Here is a 20,959-nt window from a genome sequence, read left to right as displayed (position 1 = left end):
GGATAAAGAACATTTGGTAATTATCTGTACAATATTATTTAATATTATTAATGTAGTATTATTCAGCCATAAAAAAGAAGGAAATCTTGCCATTTGCAATACATGGGTGAACCTAGAGGGCATTATGCTTCATGAAATAAGTCAAAGAAGACAAATACTGTATGATCTCACTTGAATGTATAATCTAAAAATAAACAAAAACAAATGCAAAACAAAAAAACAAAAAAACCCATTAAACTCATAGAAACAGAATGATTTGTGATCACCAGAGTTAAGGGGTGGGGAAATCTGGGTGAGGTTGGTACAAGGGTACAAACTGTCAATTATAAAATGAATAATGTCTGTGGAGCTAATGTATAATATGCTGAATACAGTTGATAATACTGTATTATACAAGTGGAATTTGCTGAGAGAACTTAAGCGTTCTCACCACTCACATATACATATATACACACACACATACAAAGTAATATATGAGATGATGAATGTGGGACTCTTCACAATTTATACATGTATATAATCATCATGCTGTTTACTTTAAATATATTATTATTTTGTTTTTAAATTATACCTCAATAAACCTGAAAAAAGAGAAATAGAGTTGTGTATTAAATCATTGTTGCTATGACAACTGCTCTTCTCCCATTTAAACAACCATGTTGGATTATAAAACTCCACAAGCAGATAACATCAGAGTTGGGAGAAAGCTGACAGATCATCTATTCTGACCACCTCATATTCCAGATGAGGAAGCTGGGGTCTATAACAGTTCCATGATAGGTCCAAAACCATACAACAATTTCATCAGCAGAGTAAAAACTAAATCAGATCTTCTTGTCTCAAACTCTTCAATCATGATGACTGCTAAGACTTAACAACAGAAGCCTAATGAAAAATCATTTTACATTGTGATCTACTTCCTAAAGAGTGGAGAATGTGATAAGCAGAACCAATCAATACTTGAGTATATTCCACAAATAAACTCTGATGAAAAGGCATACTTGTCCACAAAATCTGAGTCCTAAGAGTGCACTGGGTGGATGCATGACAGGTGTAGGGGTATAAAGAAGTGAATTTCAGAGCAAATGGTCACATAGATAAAGATCTTCATAGCATAGACAGACCAGATACTCTTGTGGCACAAGGCCTCGTTGAAAGTTGCACTAGACATACCGACCTGTTTTACTGAGATCTTGCATATGGGCAATGGTGGTGAGGATCCACTGGCAGTGACTCTAACTTGCTCACCTCACAGAAAAATCACATCATTAGGAACAAATATAGTTAAGGCATTTTTTAAAAAATGTTTTAGCAGGGAAGCAATGATCCATGCTGCTCTTTGGATATGAAATGAGAATTAAGTTTTGAGGGCACCTGGGTGGATCAAGTCAGTTAAGTGTCCAACTCTTGATTTTGTCTCAGGTCATGATTCATACTTAGTGAGACTGAGCCCCGCATCTGGCTGTGTGCTGACAGTGCAGAGCCTGCTTGAGATTCTCTCTTCCTCTCTCTCTCCTCTCTCTCTCTCTCCTCTCTCTCTCTCTGTCTGTCCCTCCCCTGCTCTAAATAAATAAATAAATTTAAAAAAAGAAATAAGAATTAAGTTTTGATGTGACTTTTTATTTCACAAATTAACTTCAGACTTACAATACCATACAATATATTTTCCACATTGCAACAGAGCATAGTGATTAAGAACAGATTCTGGAGCCAGACATTCTAGATTCAAGTCTGGACAAGATCTGTGACCTTGCATATGGCACTTCTAGGCCTCAGTTTCCTCATATGTCAACTAAGGATAAAGATAAAATCTACCTCAAAAGAGTTATCATGAAGATTAGATGAGTCATGTACTTAGAACAGTACCTGTTGCTAACGAGCACTCAATAAAATATTAGTCATTGCTCGTTACTACTAAGAAAGACCTAAAGAATTTAGTCTTCTAGAAAAGCACATACACCATTCAATTTTTCCTATTTTGTTAGGTTCTTCAGGATGTGACCTCTAATAACCTCTAAGTACTATCTATTTCTCAGCTGTCTGTCCACAACCTTTCCCCATTACCACTCCTGCCTCTAGCCATTCTAAACTATCCCCACAGTATGTACTGTGCTATGTCACAACTCCATAAACATGTGTATGACATCTTTTCTACCTGGAGTGCCTCCTCCACCCTTCAATCCTGTTCCACTAGGACAAACCCTACTCTCCCTCTTCTAGAAATCACCATTCTGGATCCCTTCCCCAATCCCCAAGTGGATATAGGTTCTCCTCCCTCCATGCTTCACTGAGACTCTGCATACTTTTATTATAAGCCTTATCCTTTTATTTTGTAATTGTCTACATATATAACTCTGTCCCCTCTAGACTATTCTTTCATTGGTGTATCCCAAGTGTCTAGCACTTAGAAGGCATTCAATAAATTTCTGTAGAAGGATGAAAGAAAAAGAGGGAGAGAAAGGGGTCCATGAACAATTACTGAATACCTACTACGTCCTTACTATTTTATCTGATGCTAGAAATACAAGATAAAGAAATAGTATCTGCCTTAATTTTGCCCCAACTTCACTGAAGAATAATTAACAAATAATGTTATATATATTTAAAGTATAAAACACGCTGATTTGATTTACATATACATTACAGAATGATTACTAAGGTTAAGATAATTCACACACCCAATACATAGCTAATTCCTCTTTGTGTGTGGTGAAAATTCTTAAGATCTCAGCAACTTTCAAGTATACAAAAGAAGTCTACACACATCTTTCTCCAAACAGAATATTTAGCATGTAATTCAAATATTACACATTTGCAATGTGCCTAGCACTGTGCTAAGCGCTGAAATAGGTGTAAAAGGAGACAATCTGCTCTCAGCCCTGAGGGATGCCTGATCTCATAGGCAGACCACAATTACAACCTGATCTCATAGGCAGACCACAATTACAATTACAAGTTCTAGTCCAATCCCTGATCTCCAAGTGAAACTGGGGCTCAAAGTTACCCAAAGCTATCAGCTCCACTAGTGGAGGAGGCTGAGACTAATCTACAGATCTCCAAACTTAATTTCTTACTCCCTTATCTACAACATGATTTCCACTTGGAGAAGAATGATATAAAATAAAAAGTTAAGTTGAGCATATGCTAATACATCTAATATTGACATGAATATGTTTCAATGGTTTGCTTCACTATCAGAAATTTTAATGGTACTACGAAATTTAGAAAGTGAGATTTATGGTACTAAACTCAAGTGCATTAATACCAAGCAAGCCCTTTTCCCTACTGTGGGTCCATTTCTTCATTCATTTTACAAACTTTCCTGCAGTAGACTCTTTGATGCAGGGATGAAAGACAAAATACCTCCTCCTCCAGGAGTACAAAATCCACTCTCATTTGTGTTACAAAACAAGCATTACCCCAAGGGTTAGCTTCTTGGGAAACATGAATTCAAGCACCATAGATGGAGCTTTCAAGGTCTGAGGCTCAGAAATAAATATTGATGGGTGAATCACAGCACACATCAATGAGAGAGTAAAATTTTAGATCTATCGATGGTTGAATCATTTCACTTGAGGAATTCTCATTGGTTTGGGGCACCTGGGTGGCTCAGTCAGTTAAGTGTCCAACTTCAGCAGGGGTCATAATCTCACAGTTCATGGGTTTGAGCCCCATGTTGGGCTCTGTGCTGACAGCTCAGAGTGTGGAGCCTGCTTCAGATTCTATGTCTCCCTCTCTGTCTACCCTTCCCCCGCTCGTGCTCTGTCTCTCTCTCTCTCTCAAAAATAAATAAAAGTTAAGAATTCTCATTGGTTTTAGAAGTCAAATAAAACCACAAAAAGCTGATGCTTCTTTCATTATAAAATAAAATACAATAAAATAAATAACTACCAACTATACAAATAGCACTACTCAGGGATTATGACAATAGACAATCATGTTAACTTGTGTTCATTCCCATTGCTTTAAGAAAATGGCATATATATATATATATATATATATACACACACACACACACGCCTCGTCTCCCTCTCCCTCCCTCCCCTCTCTCTCCATATATATATTATAATATAAATATAAATACAATATATTTAATGTAAATATATTATATATTTTATAATTTTTTTATATTTTATATTTTATATTTTTATATATTTTAAAAATATTTCTTTTTATATTTTATATTTTATTTATATATTATATATTTTATATTATATATATATTATAATATAAATATAAATACAATATATATAAATATAAATAATATATAAATGGAGAACCAATTCAGTAGGAGTCTTTCCTTGGCTCCAAATTGTGGATTCTGATTTTGTTGGCTAGGAACCAATATTTAAATAGTAATGCAGTTGGATATTTATATATAAGTGGGACCTTCACTTAGTATCTGATCAGGATACTAAGTTGTTGTTGTTCTCACCATGAAGTATCATCAGTTACTTGAGGACAACTGCATAAAGAAGGCAAAGAGAATTAACACCTATCAAGTGCCCAACTTATGTTGAACACAACATTGTACATATGTCACTGAATTCACTGGAGTGTAATTCCATTGGAGGTAAGACTAATTCACTACTATCTCCTTAGTGTGTTCCACATTGCTTGGGATACTCTAGGTGCTCAATAAATGTTGAATGTATCCTTATACAGCCCTACAAATCACATGGTCGACAGGTGAAGTGGTGCTCAAACTTGGTGAAACTTTTTCCACCCCACCAGCATATCTTTAATGAGTAATATTCCTTTGGGATTCTGAAGGCCATGATTTATTGACTAGCTGAAAAACATGACATTTTGGACAACAACAACAAAAAAAATTGAGATACAAACTATGGTATTACTCACCTGCTTACCACAGGGGGAGGGAGCAGAATATCACAGAATCTATACCGATTAGTGCAATATCAAGAACAGCTCTGAAATATGACATAGTACTCAAGAAGTGGGTGTCTAGGGTCAGAGAAGATTTATGTTCAAATTCTTCCAATTACTAGCAAGTTCTCTGAACCCCAGTTTCTTCCTCTGTGTAACAAGGACAGTATAGAACAAATTCTGTCTAAACCCCACTATTCTTCTACTCTAGACTTGCACCAGAGCAACTGAAAGATGCTGGAAAAAAGCCACTCAACCATGTTGACTGTAAATGAATGTTCACAAAATCTCAAATGGGAGCTTAGCACAAGATTTCCCCAAAGTCCTACCTTTTTATAGTAAACTGACCTTTCAATTCTCCAAAGTAACTCACCAAACTCAAGACACCTTCTTCAAATATTAACTTCATCTCATATTCCATTTCTAAAGAGGCACTCAGGGGACACCTGGGTGGCTCAGTCTGTTCAGCATCCAACTTCAGCTCAGGTCATGATCTCAGGGTCATGAGTTCAATCCCCACACTGAGCTCATTGCTGTCAGCACAGAGCCTGCTCAGATCCTCTATCCCCCTCTCTTGTGTTCGCTCTCTCTCTCTCAAAAATAAATTTAAAAAAAGAGGCACTCAGCTTAGAACCAACTCCAAATCACCAACCAACCTGAACCCATAGCTTCTGCCTTCTCTGCTTTTGAAATGAAGATGTCTGTTCTTACAATCACCCCTTCACATATCCCCTTTCACCCACTCAAGGACTTTCCCCTAGAATTCTTCCCTCTCTCACTGTATCAGCAGTGTCTCCCTCTCTACTGAGTCACTCACATTGCAGATAAACATCCTTTACTTTCAAAAACATTCAACTCAGAATCCCCTTCCAGCTACTATCACATTTCCCTACACCTGCCTACCACAAAACTGTGGGTGGAGTCAGCAATAAAACCATTCTCTTTTAAACCGATTCGAGTGGGCTTTCTGCCCTTTCCATTCCACTCTGTACCTCTTGTCAAAGTCACCTGCAAATCCCCATCTTGTCAAACCCCATAGTTATTTCTCTGTCTTTATTTTCCTTGGTTCTCTCACTACCTCTTCCATCTTAAAATCGTTTCCATACCTTGCCTTTAGGATACCATACTCCATTTCCTCTGCCTCACTAGGAACTTCTCCTAGGACTGATGAATTTGTATATAATTTACAGGATCCACTGAGAAATGGAAATGTGGGGCCCTTAAAAAATTAAGAATTCCAAGACAGCAATAGTAAACCATTAAACCGAACCCTGTGCACACACCTGTGAAAATTGCATGCCCATGAAGCTAGCTCTGGTTCCTCTTTGTCTCAAGGTTAGAGGATCCACAAGCACAAATTAAACCATTTTCTTCTTTCTGTCTATGCCTTCCCCCTAATGCTCTCATTTGTTCTCCAGGTTTAATAATCATATCTATGCTGATGATACCTAATTACATCTCTAGTCCCAACTTCTCCTAAGCTCCAGATTTCTTTATCCAATTGCCTCCTTGGCATCTCCACCAGTATGTCTAGGAGATATTTCAAACTTGATAAGACCAAAAAATAAAATAAAATAAAATAAAATAAATAAAATAAAATAAATAAAATAAATAAAATAATAAAAGAAATAAAAGAAATAAAAGAAATAAAAAAATAAAAAAATAAAAAAATAAAAAAATAAAATAAAATAAATAAATAAAATAAAATAAAATAAAATAAAATAAAACAAAACAAAAAAAACCTTTTGAGTTTGCCCACATCCGCCGCACAAAGCTGCCCCTGCCTTGGTGCTCTGATTTTGGTAAATGACACCTTCATTCTCCCAGTTGCTCATGCCCAAACTTGAAAGTCATTCTTGATTCCTGTTTATATCAGATGCAATATATCAAAAAATCCTATCAAAATATATCCCTAACCTGATCGACTTTCTACGTTCTGCTTGCACTCTAGCTTGATACTTGGCACGTAAGAGGAACACAATAAATATGTGCCAACGAACCAATGGGCAAATGGGGTTGTTTGAAAATTATGAGGCAATTAGTATAAAATTCTTATTACAAGTTGGTTTTCAATAAGTGGTAACTGTAAATAACGTGATTAATAATAAAGTACATCATCATTGTGGCAGAGACTAGCTAGTTATTCATCAAACCTAGTTGTTTTTTTTTTCCCTGGGCACACAGCTAGACTGTCATTTCCCAAGCTCCCTCTCCTGCAGTATGTGTGCCCACATGCCTGAATTCCAAACAGAACAAGTGATGTGTGCCTCCCTGGCTCATAGAAACTTTCTCTGCATGAAATCATTCACTCTCTCTTCAGGGTCTGTCAGTGGGTTGATATACCCCAGGCTGACCTTGGAAACCACGTGTTGATGATGGCAAAGGCGAGCCTTGGGTCCCTGGAAATGGGGCAGAGTTTGACTTCCTCCCTGAAGGGCAACTGGACTTGACCTGAGTGGGAGACTTCTTTTGTGTTCAGCCCCAGGAATTGTGATGTTTTCTGCTATAGCAACCAGAGTTACTTTAATCAACACAAACTCATCACTTCTATAGCAGCAGGTCTCTGAGGTATGTGCAGTTTCAAAAGGAGAGCCCCACAAAGGACTGGCTTAAGAGTCCCAGTTGCAGGATGTTGGAAGTAGACTCTGAAAGTATCCTTTCCAGTAATTATTCTATGTGACCTCAGGAGTCAGGCCAAAAGTAATCTTAGGATTTTTGTCTTTTTGTTCTCTGGCACATAGTGGGCACTCAGTAAGTATTTGTTAAATAAATAGATGACGGGGAGAAAAAGCCCTTGGTACTTAGAAGTGCATATTCTTTACTTCCCATGGGAATCTCAGGGAAGCATTTGGATTATAGGACAATTACTTTCAATGACTTGTAGAAATTACATAAGTGCTTTGTAGATGGCCAATGTGTCTCATTTTTATAAAACTACAGCTGCTTAAATATAAATAAAAGTGCAAATCAGGTCATTTTTGTGGCTTTTTCCTATCAACATGCAAATTAACAAGGTTCTTATGGTAACATATTAGTTTATTAAATCTAAAAGGTAGCTAAATTGGACTTAAATTTATTTTTAATGACTTGCTTAGCTGAAAATGTATGTTAATTCTGCAGCTAATCCCCATTATCATTTAGCATCATCAAGTGAAATGCAAATGGTTACCTGGACACATGAACCCCTGGTTCCTGACTATACTGGCTTGCCAGCATTGCTCAGAAAATGAAGCTGATCTCACGATCATGCATTCACTCTCCTTTGTGGGACTGGTGAGCATCCTTCAGCTGCCCTGCTCCATTTGATCCCCTTTTGCTTCCACTCTGCCCTGTGACAGCATCTATAGTGCTATGATGTAATTGTTTTGTTTTTGTGTTTTCTTCCTAACTGAATGAAAGGTAAGGCAGCACAAGGTGTTACTCTTCTATAATTCTCAAAGTTCAAGTCAGAACTTGCATTTAGTAGGTGCTTAATAAATGTTGAATGAATGAATGAAAAAATATTGAAAAAGTTCATCCAGTAGTCATTTGCAGACTAAGAAAACAGCATCATCAATGCATCATAAATTCAGTTACTGGGGTTCTTAGTGGCAATCTCACATAAATGCAAAGACGTCAGCTAAGCTTGCTGCTCAAAATTTACTCAGTCGGCCATCATGCACTCAACAGCCCTGTGTACAGAATGGTAAATAATTAACAGCCTGTGCTCTCAGGGTGCTCAGTCTACAGGAGGCGAAAGACTTGTAAAAAGATACATTAACAAGCCAAGAGGTGTTTAATGCTATAACAGAAGTGCATACAAAGTGCATTGGGGCACAGCTCTGGGAACAGTTAATTGCCTCAAAAAAAAAAAAGGCACTTGAAAGAGAAGCAGACTTGCAGTTTTATATGGAAAGATGTTAAAAGGTTTGGTGTGGAGAAAGAGGGGTTTCTCACAAACCACACCCCATTTATTTTGTACAGAGTTTGATTAAAGAAATCTTTATTGATTGAGGAATATGGCTTAGAAAGTTTCATGGACATAATGGATTATGTAGCACCTCTTCATCTTGTCTAGTTCTTTCAATAAAACAGACATGATAAATGACCTTCTTTCTTTTAGCAACAGTTCATCAAAATTTAAGGTGATATAAAAACTCAGTAATCACAAAGTGATGGATGGAGATAGACCACTAGGAAGAGCCCTAGTGAAATGATTTCCAGGGAATAATTAATAGCCCCATATATGGAGACAGTGATGTTAAGAGGCATGTATGCCACCTAGTAAATGAGGTTTTTCTGTCATCTCCTAGTACTGGGTAGGAAAGATGCAGAGGAGTGAGGAACCATTCTCCAGATAAATAAGGACACATCCCAATAATACCTGAAAAGTACCACTGTAGAGAAAGAGACCTAAGAACCAATGAACATACATCCTCCACTTACAGAATGTTGTATAATTTTGTCCTTGGAAATCTAAAGTAATTTCAAGAACAAATGAGAAAACAGTTCTTGAACTAATGCATATGGAAGCCTGGATATTGATTTCCTGGACTATGGATCACCTTGCCACACTACCAAAGTTTATTTATTATCCTGCAGTGTCTAAAAGAAGGGCTTGAAAACCCTAATTAAAATTCAAATGAAGGCAATCATCAGATAAAAGTGACCCACTGGCTAAGGGATTAAAATAAATTATGCTATGATGGTATTTGAAGAAAATAGAAGATCAGGATGGTTTTCTAAAAAATAAAAAAAAATCAGACAAATATATGGAATGACAAACTGTCGTGTTTCAAGGACTATGCTGTAAAAAAAATAATGAAAACTGAAAATAAATCCTCACTGTATTCATTTCGTTTTTCAATAGACAACTGAGGCTGTTTAACTGAATTCCATCAGCTGAAAAACATGATAAAGATGTCTAAAGAAAGTGAAATAATTACTTTGTGGACTTTTAGAAACAGGAGTCATATGATGCTCTGGAGTTATAAATAAGGTACATTTAAAATGAGATTGGCTGCATAACTGCATAAAATACTACAGGAAAATGTCAAAAGTGCTGATTGTGTCCCTGAACTTGGGATCTTCTCAGCCCCTTTCTGGCAACCCTTCCTACAGTTACGTATGCCTTGCATTTCATCAACTTGTCCCTCCCATCACTGCTTCAGGCCACTCTATCCCTTTATGAAATTCTCCTCAAAGTATCCTAATCTGAACATGCTTTTTGCTCTCTAAGACTCTGAAGTGGGATTCTGGCATCGGATTGCTCATGTGTTTGAGAAATACAGGCAAAACCTCTTTGCCAAGAGGAAAGGGAAGACCCATGACCCAGGCCAAGGGTGACATCAGTTACTCAGGTTGTAACCAGTGGTGGCATGGAATGAAGGACAGCTGGAAGGGAAGGTGCTGGGTAGTTAAGTGGCCAAGGCATTTATTGCTATGGTGATGGTAGTGATTATAAACAGCACCAAGTGTCTTGGCTTCTTCTCACAGCCCTAGAAGGTGTACAAATGGAAAATGAGAAATTTAAATCAGTGAATATACAATTAAGAGCATGCATGGATAAGCGAGAAAGTTCCCATAGCTACTCATCTCCTACAGTATAGGCATCTCTCATCTTCTAGAATCACAGAGCAGATATGGCCAAGGACCAAGCCCAGAGCCAGACTGTAAAGGCTGTAGAGCTGCTGTGCAATCACACAATCAGTTTCATCAGGTGTAGGATATTAAGGTATGGCCACACCCTGATAAATGGGCAGACACAGACAATGCTGAAAACTCTGAACCCAGAAAATCCTCCTATACATGGGGCTAGGCATTTCCTAAGAAAATCAGATAAACCTCTCCCTGCATAATAACCTGTTGATGCTTCATCGCCCTCACCCTGCCCCACCCTCAGGACCCACTCCTACCACTTCTCATTGCCTCTAGGTCTATACCCTAAAATTAGATCATAGTAAAGCCCAGAGAGAGGAGTATCAGACAGCCTACACACCTTAACATTTATAGAACCTTGCCAATCTGCATTGTCAGGAACCAGGAGATTTATGAGTTTCCAATGACATCGGTCAATGAATTAATTCACTGACGGTATACACTCACCCAAGATTTAGGATTTAATGCTTTTGCTCGGGCACCAGAGAGTGGCATCAGTGATCTGACACACTGTCAAATTAAAGCTTGGACTCAAAGGTGGCTTAAGTTTATGACATCAAACTGAACCTCCCTGCCATCCTGTACAGTAGGGGTCAGCAAACTATGGCCTGTGGGCCAAATCTGGACTGCTGTCTGTTTTGGTATAGTTCACAAACTAAGAATAGTTTTTCAGTTCTTTTAATGTTAAGAAACAAGCACACAAACAACAACAAAAATTATCAGTCTTTGGCAAGAACAATTGTTGAATTTTGTCTCCTGACAAAATATTTACCATCTGGCCCTGTATAGAAATTGCATGAGTGGACTTCTATTTTAGGGGAAAGAGTCTAAAGCCTTCGAGAGATGGGATGCTGAAGTGGATCTATTATGAGCAATCATCACTCCGTAACCATAACTCCTACTCTTCATGAGGACTAAGGAGGGTGGCACCCTTGAAAAGCCTGCAGTGGCTGTCCTCTGCAGGTAAAGATGGTACGGGGCAGGAAGGATGCTGAAATGAAATTGAGTTCTTCGATCTCAATGGAGATAAAAGGATCCAAGAATGGTAGGAGCCAGCCGGTGGTACTTGACTGTCAGTGACAAGATGAATGCAACCAACCACAGGGATGAGGGGCAATCAGAGCCTTGATCCACAAGGATCTGTGGTGACAACTAAATTATCGGAAGATTTGAAGAAATGAAATAAAAATAGATTATCGATCTATGAAAGTGCTACTTCTGGACACATATGAGAGGAAAACTTCTATGTGTGATGGGCCAAAATCTAATGCAGTCACTATAGTGGGGATTCTCAGCCTCTTACCAAGTTTCACTGACCCACAGCTTCTCAACAGAGGGAGAGGCTGAGTCCTTTTGAGGATGACCCTACAATGCTGCCTCAAGCATCCCTCAAGCCTTCCATGGAGGATCCTGTGGCTGTTTCTAGGGTGACTATGTACTAGAGAAAGGAAAATACTCAGAACTTCCATAAACTAGACACTGGATCTGAATTTACACTGCCGTCTGAAATACTGCTTTGGTGCACCATTCAATGGGAGGCAACTAGTGGAGACAGGTGATAGGAGTCTTGGCTTGAGCTCACCTCACTACAGATCCAGTGAACCCAGAGACTTACTTCAGGGTTATTTCCCCACTGCCAGGATGTACAGCGGAAATAGATATATTTATCAATTGGCAACCCTCCACATTGGTTCACTGATTCATTGAGTGAGGGACAAACGGATACTCCTAGAACTACTCCATCCAATAGAATAAACTGAAATCATTGCCACACCTAGGGGAATTGCAGAGATTGGTGCTACTATCCAAGGCTGGAAGAATTTAAGGGTGGTGATTCCCATCTTATCTTTATTTAACTCAGAAAAGGCCAGATGGTTTGTGGAGACTACTGGGAGACAATCACAAACTGAATCAAGTGGCATTGCCAATCACAACTGTGGCTCCAGCAGCATTTTTATTGTAGAAATCGACAGACTGTGGCATATGGTATGCAGCTACTAGCCAGGCAAATACTATTACCCTCTATCCCCATAGTAGAGAAAATCACAATTAATTTGCTTTCTGTTACTGGGAAAAAAAGTACACCTTTACTGTAGCATCAGATCTCTCTGACATATCATGCTCTGGAGCATTTCTGCCAGCACCACTATTCATGGACATGCAGAATGCCTCATCCATTTGCTGTGTTATCTCATTGAACATTGCCTGTGTCCAGGGAATGTATTTTAAGACAAAATAAGTGCAGCATTGTACTATCATCATAGATTTACTGCTCTTACCATATTTCTCATGTAAATAGCACTTTATGTAATTTATCTCCTCTTCCACCAAAATATACTGGTCCAAAAAAAAAAAGGAGGAAAAGTGAGTGTTCCTATCCTCTCACCGTAACACTTAACAACCCACTTATAGAATTTTTGCTTTTCATCTCAATGACCTTGACATGGGCAGTCTTATTGCCTTAGTACCTGGTGACATGCTTCTAATTAGTAAACACAGCCAGAGTTCCACTGAGTTGGAAGCTGAGATTGCCCTGGGTAGTTTGGGTTGGCCATATCAATAAACCAAGAAGGAAAGAAGGGCTCACTGACTAATCCCCTCTACCACAGAGAAACTGGGTTGCTAATACAACATGGAGGACTATGCTCCTCCTTGGAACCAGGGAACACTGAAGCAACCCAATAAAAGAAGGGACTGTCAGGACTGAGATTCTGCAGGAACAAAGGTTTGGGTCACCCTCTTCCAGCCCTACCTAGCTGAGAAGCTAAAGTAAGGGGTACGTAGAGTGAGGATGGAGGAAGACAGCTTGTGCAACAGAATCCAGGGCTGCGGCAGCTGGGCTTTTCACTGTTCTTTATTCCCTTGTTACTGGTTTGAAGAGGGAACACCACTCTAGTGACATTATTCAACAATGACCCATAGCTGATGGGACTTCCTGACACCCCTATAAAGGCAACAAGAACATTTCACTTAGACAAAAGATAAATGCATATACTAAGGGGCAAAAGGGGCGGACGGTGCCAGGTATCAACCCCTGTCCCTCCGGATTTTCTCTCTACCTTCTCCATGTTGTCCTATGAACTGAGAGGCTAAGTAGGATGGATGATATCAGTGGGCTCCTCTGCTCTGTGGCTTCTGGTTGGGTACTGCCAACGGGAGCCACCAGTAAAAGACAGAAGAGCAGAAGGAGAGTGATGTCAGGGTGTTAATGCCCCTGTGTTAATTGCTTCCATCTGGAGGCCAATTACATAGTTGGCCTGAACACTTCAGCAGATTCAACTATGTATCTCCATTTCCAGCAACAACTGGCCATGTCTCCTTACACAAGTCTGCCAGAGGGTTCTATCTACCTCTACCCCTTCGGCCTAGGGGAAGTAAACAGAGCTGCAGTTACTATCCCCAGAGTGCTGTACTGTCCCTGTAGTTTCCTTACACCCTGCCCACACCTTTGCAAATGATCCCTTTATTACATTCTTCTCAAATTATCCTAATTTGAGTGTTCCATCTGTTTCCTGCTGAGACCCAGATTTATATAGCATCAACAGGGTAAAACAAAATGCAGCTTTTGTAAGACATTAGTTTGTTTTTTTGAACACAGACACACAAGAAATCTGATAAGATCAGCTCAAGTTCTTGAGGCAAAAAAGCACAGCTTATTATGAAACGTGAGTGTGTGAGAGAGAGATACACAGACAGACGGCCAGACAGACAGGGAGAGAGACAGAGAGGTATTGAAAAGGGGATTCCCATTGAGAAACCTAACCCTAAAGGGAGAGAAAGCTGTAGTGAAAAGGGGACAAGATGCCCAGGCCTCTCTGGCCAGTTAGAGCATCACATCCTCTTGGCCATTGGGATTGGCTTGAAAGTGAGCATATGACGGTATTAGAGTCATATTTTGGGACTTTGGCTGCAGTGACCTGGAGCAAGGCATCCATATGGCTGGAGCCACTATTAGCCACCTTGCAGCTAAAAGTGAATATCACGCCTGAGAATGAAGCCAACCCAGAGGAAAACTGAATCCCTGGATCAAATCATGCCTGAAGCTAGATATTCCTTTGAACTTTTCTTCTGCTCGAGGCACTCTGAGTTGGGTGCTCCATCACCTGCAATGAAGAAAGTTCTTACTATCAGTGACAAACCAAGGACATGGTGGTAGGACAAACCCACCCTGTGTGCAGGTATTAAAAGGGTAGATTATAAAGAATTTAAAAATAATAGAACCCATATGAGTCAATCTGTTTTTTATTATTACACTTTAAACATCAAAGTATTCCTCCCCCAAAGTTCTAAATAACTGTTGCAGTTACTGTTAAGTTTAATAACATACTATACATATGTTTTAAATTAGCTTATTTTATTATCTTTAAATAAACTTTGTATTCTAATTGGAAATTAATTCAGAGAACTCTCAAGTCTATAGTTGACCTCCAGACTTAAGCAAACTCAACTATACACATTTCAAAAATAAATTCATTATGGGAGCTCTGAAGTGGGCCCAGCTCAGCCTAGGGAAATTAGGAGAGGCTTCCCAGAAAAGACAACACTTGAGCTGAATATTGAAGGCCAATGCCTTCATCTCATGCCTAGATATGTTTAAGAGATTCCTAACTGCTCACCCTTGCCCTGTTCAACCCACCTTATAATCTATTCTCATCATATCAGCCAGATCCTTTTAAGACATACATACCTCTGCCCAAAAATTCACAATAGCTTCCCACTTCATTTAGACCAAAGATCAAAATACACTGACCAAAAAGTCCTACATAATTTGTACAGCCCATCCCCAACCCACCCCTCTCACTCTGGCAAGGATTCCATCCTATTCTTTGAGTCCTCCAAGCATGCTCCTGCTTCAGAACCTTTGGCTTTTTTCTTTGCTGTGAACCCTTCCAGCTCCTCTTCATTCTCTGTGCTCATGGTTTTCCTCACTTCCTTAAGGCATGTGATAAGCACCTTACCTGTTAGGCTTTCCTTTCCCTGCAAAACTTAGCAGCATTGCCCTGCCCCACCCCTACATTGATGATCCCACTTACCTTCTTTATTATTCACCATAGCACATATCACCACCTTACATACTATGTATTTACTTAATCACAGCTGTTTTCCAATAGAATATAAATTCCCAAAAAGCTGTACTCACGAGGCTTATTGCTTGGTATAGAGTAGGCTCTTTTTTTTTCTTTTAGTTTAAGTTCTATTTAGTTAACAGTGCAATATTGGTTTCAGAAGTAGAATTCAGTGATTCATCACTTACATACAACACCTAGTGCTCATCATAACAAGTGCCCTCCTTAATACCCATCCCCATCTAGCCTATCCCCCACTCACCTACTTCCATCAACCTAGAGTAGGCTGTTAATAGATATTTGAGAATAGATGAATGAACCCAGGGAATGGTTTTTTGGGGACTAGAGAATCTGCCTAAACAAAAGAGACATGAAAAAGTGTGCTCTATTTAGGGAATTTAAATTTAGGGAAGACGGAGAGAATGGAAGGGTAGGCAAGTAGGGACCTGATCACAACTTTGTGCATGCATGTTCTCCCCGATGCCTGAAATCCTTTCCGGGAAGAAACAAATAAAATGGAGGCTGGTGGGGCAGGGGAGGGATTGAGACAGAGCTTTCACTGGACCAAGGCTAGCACACAAAGCACCTATGCTGACAATTCTTCAGCATTCAGAATAACATGTATTAAGCACTCTTTGAACCAAATAAAATTCTTCACAATCCTTGGTGAAATAATAAACTCCGAATCAGTAACTATGCACCAGCCAAGCTTTAGCATCAGGATTTTCTCCTAATTATAATGCCCAGTGGAAAGATGGTCAAGATGCAAGCTCAGCATCCAGCTCCAAACAAGTTTATATGCAAATACATCATCCCTCCAGCCAAAACACTAATGGTACTTCTTTAAATAAAGCTTTTTAAAGGCTGTGATGGCATGGAAAACACAACTTGAGAATCCACATTAAACTGCTACTTTGTGCCTCGAAAATTAGCCAAATTAGTTACCGACAAAAAGGTGAAATGTCAACCATGCATTTTGTGCAACCACAAATATTAAGATATTTAACACCAAATAGTTATTCATCACCTGTTAAGTGCCAAGGAATTTTTTGGTCCTTTTCATTAATCTATCATCATCTAGTGCCCACTAAACATCACACATAGTGTTAGGTGCCCAAGGTTAAGAAAGAATGAGACATCAGGGTACCTGGATAGCTCAGTCGGTTAAGCTTCTGACTTCGGTTCAGGTCGTGATCTCGCAGTTCGTTAGTTTGAGCCCTGCATCCGGCTCTATGCTGACAGCTCAGAGCCTAGAGCTTGCTTCAGATTCTGTGTCTCCCTCTTCCTCTGCCCCCTCCTTCGCTCACTCTCTGTCTCTCTATCTCTCTCTCAAAAATAAACGTTAAAAAAAAAAATGAGACATCACTCTGCCCCTAAGAACCCTCCAGTATGACAGCAAATCTATAAACACAAAACTATTGTTCAATATGTTAGGCCCTACTATAGGGATGCAGAAAAAGTGCATTTCAGAGTTAATGCTCTAAAAACACTTTAGATTTGCATGTCTGCAAATCATCTGTGATCTGTATGTAGGAGGGTTTTTTTATGGGCCTAAGATGCTAGAAGAGTTCAGTGTATTAGTCAGGATGGATTAGGTTTTGCCACACAAACAAACAACCCCCCAAATCTCACTAACTTAAAACAACAAAGATTTATTTCTTGCTCAGGTTACATGTCCTGTTGTGAGTCAAGTAGAGAACTGTTCACATCATCACACAGAGAGACTCAAGCTGATGGAGTAGCTACTGTCAAGAATTAGACTATATCAAAGCATGCACTGGTTCTCAAATATTCTGCCCAGAACTGATGTCTGTCTCTACCACTCACAGTTAGCTGGCTATGACAAGTCATGGCTATATCTGAGTTGAGTAGGGAAGAACAACTGTACGATACTGTATCTCAAAAGGAAGGAATCAAATAGTTGTGAACATCCTGGAAAGCTGCCTTAAAGATGTGACACAAGTGGAAGCAGGAAAGTGCTGTTCCTGAATATGTTTATCATGTTACTTTGTGCCCTGAGGCTTGACTTTCCTTAAGAGTTCTTGCTCTTTTTCTTTGGGAGATGAAAATCCAGATGCACAATGACTACTTTTGTGGAATTCCTACTCCTATTTGGCAACTATGTGAATCTTCTTCTAATACTTGTTTGAGTCACTGCTGTTGGGAGTAATTACAAAATGAGGAAACAGGGTGGAAACAGAGAAAGAAAGCAGGGAAGATGGCAGAGGAGAAGTGGTTTTTGCAATGCAATTATTGGCAAGAAACAGGAAGCTAAGGGAAAATAGACACCAAATCCTGAAACTTTACTCAGATTTGTAAGAAGAGGGGAAGCTAAGTCACACAGGCGTCTATTATTTTCTTTGCCTTATTCTCCATTTCAAATAAGACAAAAGCCTTTTTATGTCCAAATTAATGTCAACAGAAGAAATTAAAAGGGATCTTCTTTAAGCTATGAAGGAGCATAAAGTTTCTAAGAAGCAAGGGATGATGTAGAAATTAATTATATAATCCACACCCATATAAATATAGGAAATATCAGTTTTCTATATTTAGTATGATGTTTATAGCTTTATTTTAGCAAATATAAATTATATGTGGTTTTCATAGGCTTAGTTTAAAAAAAAAATTGCTCTTCCCAACCCATGAAGTCCTCAATCTCAAATTCTCCTACCTCTGATAATAGAATGTTTTCACACATATATCCCTGCCAAGAAATTAAGGAATGGTTACCTTTAATTTTCTTTTGTGGCTCTAATGGTTTGATTTCAAATGGAGGCCTTTAATATTTAATTTGCTTCATTTTATCTTCTCATATTGACCTATTTAGTAAGAATAATCTTTCATAAGAGAAGCAGTAACATAGATTATTTTAGAATTTTGTTTTAAGGAGGTTGTAGTAGTGTTACAAACTCAGCTTCAGAGACAGTCTAATTTCTTTCTTTCATCCCATATCTACCACTTCTCAAACACAGCTGATATGATATAAAGCCCTCAACCTGTAATTTAACATGGGTGATTGATTCAATGATGTTATCGTTTTGACAGCTGAACCCTGAAAATCTTCATGTGGCACCATACCTGTCTGCCTATCAGCTTCACAGGGAGGCAGGATGGCCTGGAGCTTATGAGTAAGGACCTCAGAGTTGGTATCCCTCAGCATTTGCATTAATTAGTGACCTGGGGCACGTAATTACTTCTCTGTGTCTTTGTTTGCTTATTTAAGGGTTGTAGTGAGGATTAAATAAGATCCTGAATGTAAATCATTTAGCACCACATGTGGAAAATAAGGAGTACCCCATAAATGTTAGTTATATTATTACCACCTAGTATTGTCATTCTGTAATGAGGAGGTCCTCTACCCATCTATCCGTAAGAATGTCTGATTCTGCTTTGCCTGTTGTACATTTGAGATTGTCCATTTAAGGTTTTCTGAACCTTACAATTTTTTTATACCTGCACACTTCTTAGCAATAAAGAAGGGTTATTAAAAATGTGACAATGTCCATGGACCCTGGAAGTGACCTCCAAATGTACCTGGACATCCTCTTAAGCATTTCAAGAATGCTTGAATGCCCATCACCTACCCTACCCTCCCTCCCACCCCCCCCCCCCCCCATCAACCCTCAGTTTGTTCTCAGTTTTTTAGAGTCTTTTATGCTTTGGCTGTCTCCCACTCTAACCTCTTTTTTTTTTTCTTTTTAGAGGGCATCTTTTGGGATGAGCACTGGGTGTTGTATGGAAACCAGTTTGACAATAAATTTCATATATTAAAAATACATATAAATAAATAAAACTAGCATTTTTTTATGAGTAAAAAAAAAAGAATGCTTGAGCCTCCAAATGCCCAATAAAGTCTTCTCCACTGTCACAGACACCACACTGCACTGCTTCTATAGAAACAAAAGCACCATCACCTTAAATCTTGATGAACCCAATTAACTAGAGAAGAAAAGGTATGTCGACCTGAGAATCATATTTTGTTCATCTCTCCTTCAGCCTTACCCCCACCTCCAATCAATCAGAAAGTCCTGCCAAGTTTCCCTCTTAAATATTTTAAGATCCTCTGTTAATCGTAAAAGATAAAGCCCATACTGCTTCCCATGTAAAACATGATCTAGCCATCTAGCCCCTGGTTTAGATCCTGGCACTCCCCCTCACACTGGATTCTCCTATAATATGAAACTGCTTTGGTTCACATATTCACCTTGCTGTTTCCCACCTCATGCTTTTGTTCATGCTAGAATGCCTTTCCTTCACCATAGTCTTTGTATAACTGGCAAAATTCTTCCTGCCCACTCTTTATGATACAATATAGACATCATCTTCCACAGCTTCTCTCCTACCCACTTTGCCAAGCTGAAATAGCTGCCCTTCTTCTACATTCGCCGAATACCCTCTATCCATCTCTATCATTGTCCTCACTCTGCTGTTTTACAATTATTGATTTTTCTATTTTCCCCAACTAGCTTTGACAGCTGACCATATACTTTATTCATCTTCTCTTCTTCCAGTGTTCAGTACAGAGCCATGAAGAGATGTTCAACAAATAATTCCTGAAAGAGGGAGCAACTTTACCCTCAGATACACCTCAACATATCAGTGTAAACTTGGAAAAGTTTCCTAAATTCCATGGCAATCATCTTCCTCATTTATAAAATAGAGAACTGGCTAAGTCCTCTGTCAATCAAAAGGTACCGTGATTCTACAATATGTGCTTTTCTAAAACCAGCATTTGCAATTAGAGGCAGAAATGAAAACTTGCTGATTATGTTCAAAACCATTTAGCATACTTAAGATCTACAACCCAACAACCTACCTTCAACTTCATCTGCCACCTGTGCCTTTCCCTCACCCATTGTTTCAGCCACACCATCAATTTCAATGTTCTCTAAATGCACTGTAGACTTTTCCATGCCTCTGGTTTTGTCCATTAAGTTTTCTCAGCATGGAACATTGTCCAGCCTCTCCTTGCTCAGAGAGATCCCACTCTCTTCTGTACCCAAAGCTGTAAGGCAAGCTCTACTGTGACATTTCTTCCTTGATTAAATTTGACATAGCACTTGTTCCTTTTGCCCTATTATAAAAGTTAACACAGCTACATCCTTGACTTCACTATAAATCACTTGAAACACAAAGTAGGTCATATTCATCACTATTAGCATTCAAAATGCACAGAGCTGCCCACACAGTAGGTGTTAAATAAATCCTTTTGGTTGCTATGTAAACGTATTCCTGATGTTACTATAAAATAAGAAAGTCCACTCAAAGGACAAATTGGCAATGCCAAAACAAGATTATGAATGTATATATGAATAAATGTATGTATGTGTTTAGTTATTTATTTATTGTGAGCAGGGCAGGGGCAGAGA

The 20,959-nt window shown here is 38.9% G+C and overlaps 1 protein-coding gene across 1 annotated transcript in view; it reads right to left on the bottom strand.

Annotated features, from left to right (window-relative positions):
- Positions 1 to 20,503, bottom strand: part of ANO4 (anoctamin 4) — a 274,498-nt gene extending 253,995 nt beyond the window's left edge. The window contains exons 1-2 of the mRNA XM_049626714.1: positions 20,407 to 20,503; positions 13,277 to 13,468 (exon numbers count right to left, since the gene is read on the bottom strand). Coding sequence (XP_049482671.1) covers positions 13,277 to 13,468; positions 20,407 to 20,503 — 289 coding nt within the window. The remainder of the gene's footprint in view (positions 1 to 13,276; positions 13,469 to 20,406) is intronic.
- Positions 20,504 to 20,959: the final 456 nt, after the last annotated feature.

The sequence above is a fragment of the Panthera uncia genome, chromosome B4 (assembly GCF_023721935.1).
Source record: "Panthera uncia isolate 11264 chromosome B4, Puncia_PCG_1.0, whole genome shotgun sequence".
NCBI lineage: Eukaryota > Metazoa > Chordata > Mammalia > Carnivora > Felidae > Panthera > Panthera uncia.
Note: the sequence above shows the minus strand (reverse complement) of the source record. Positions and strands in the feature narration are given on the sequence as shown.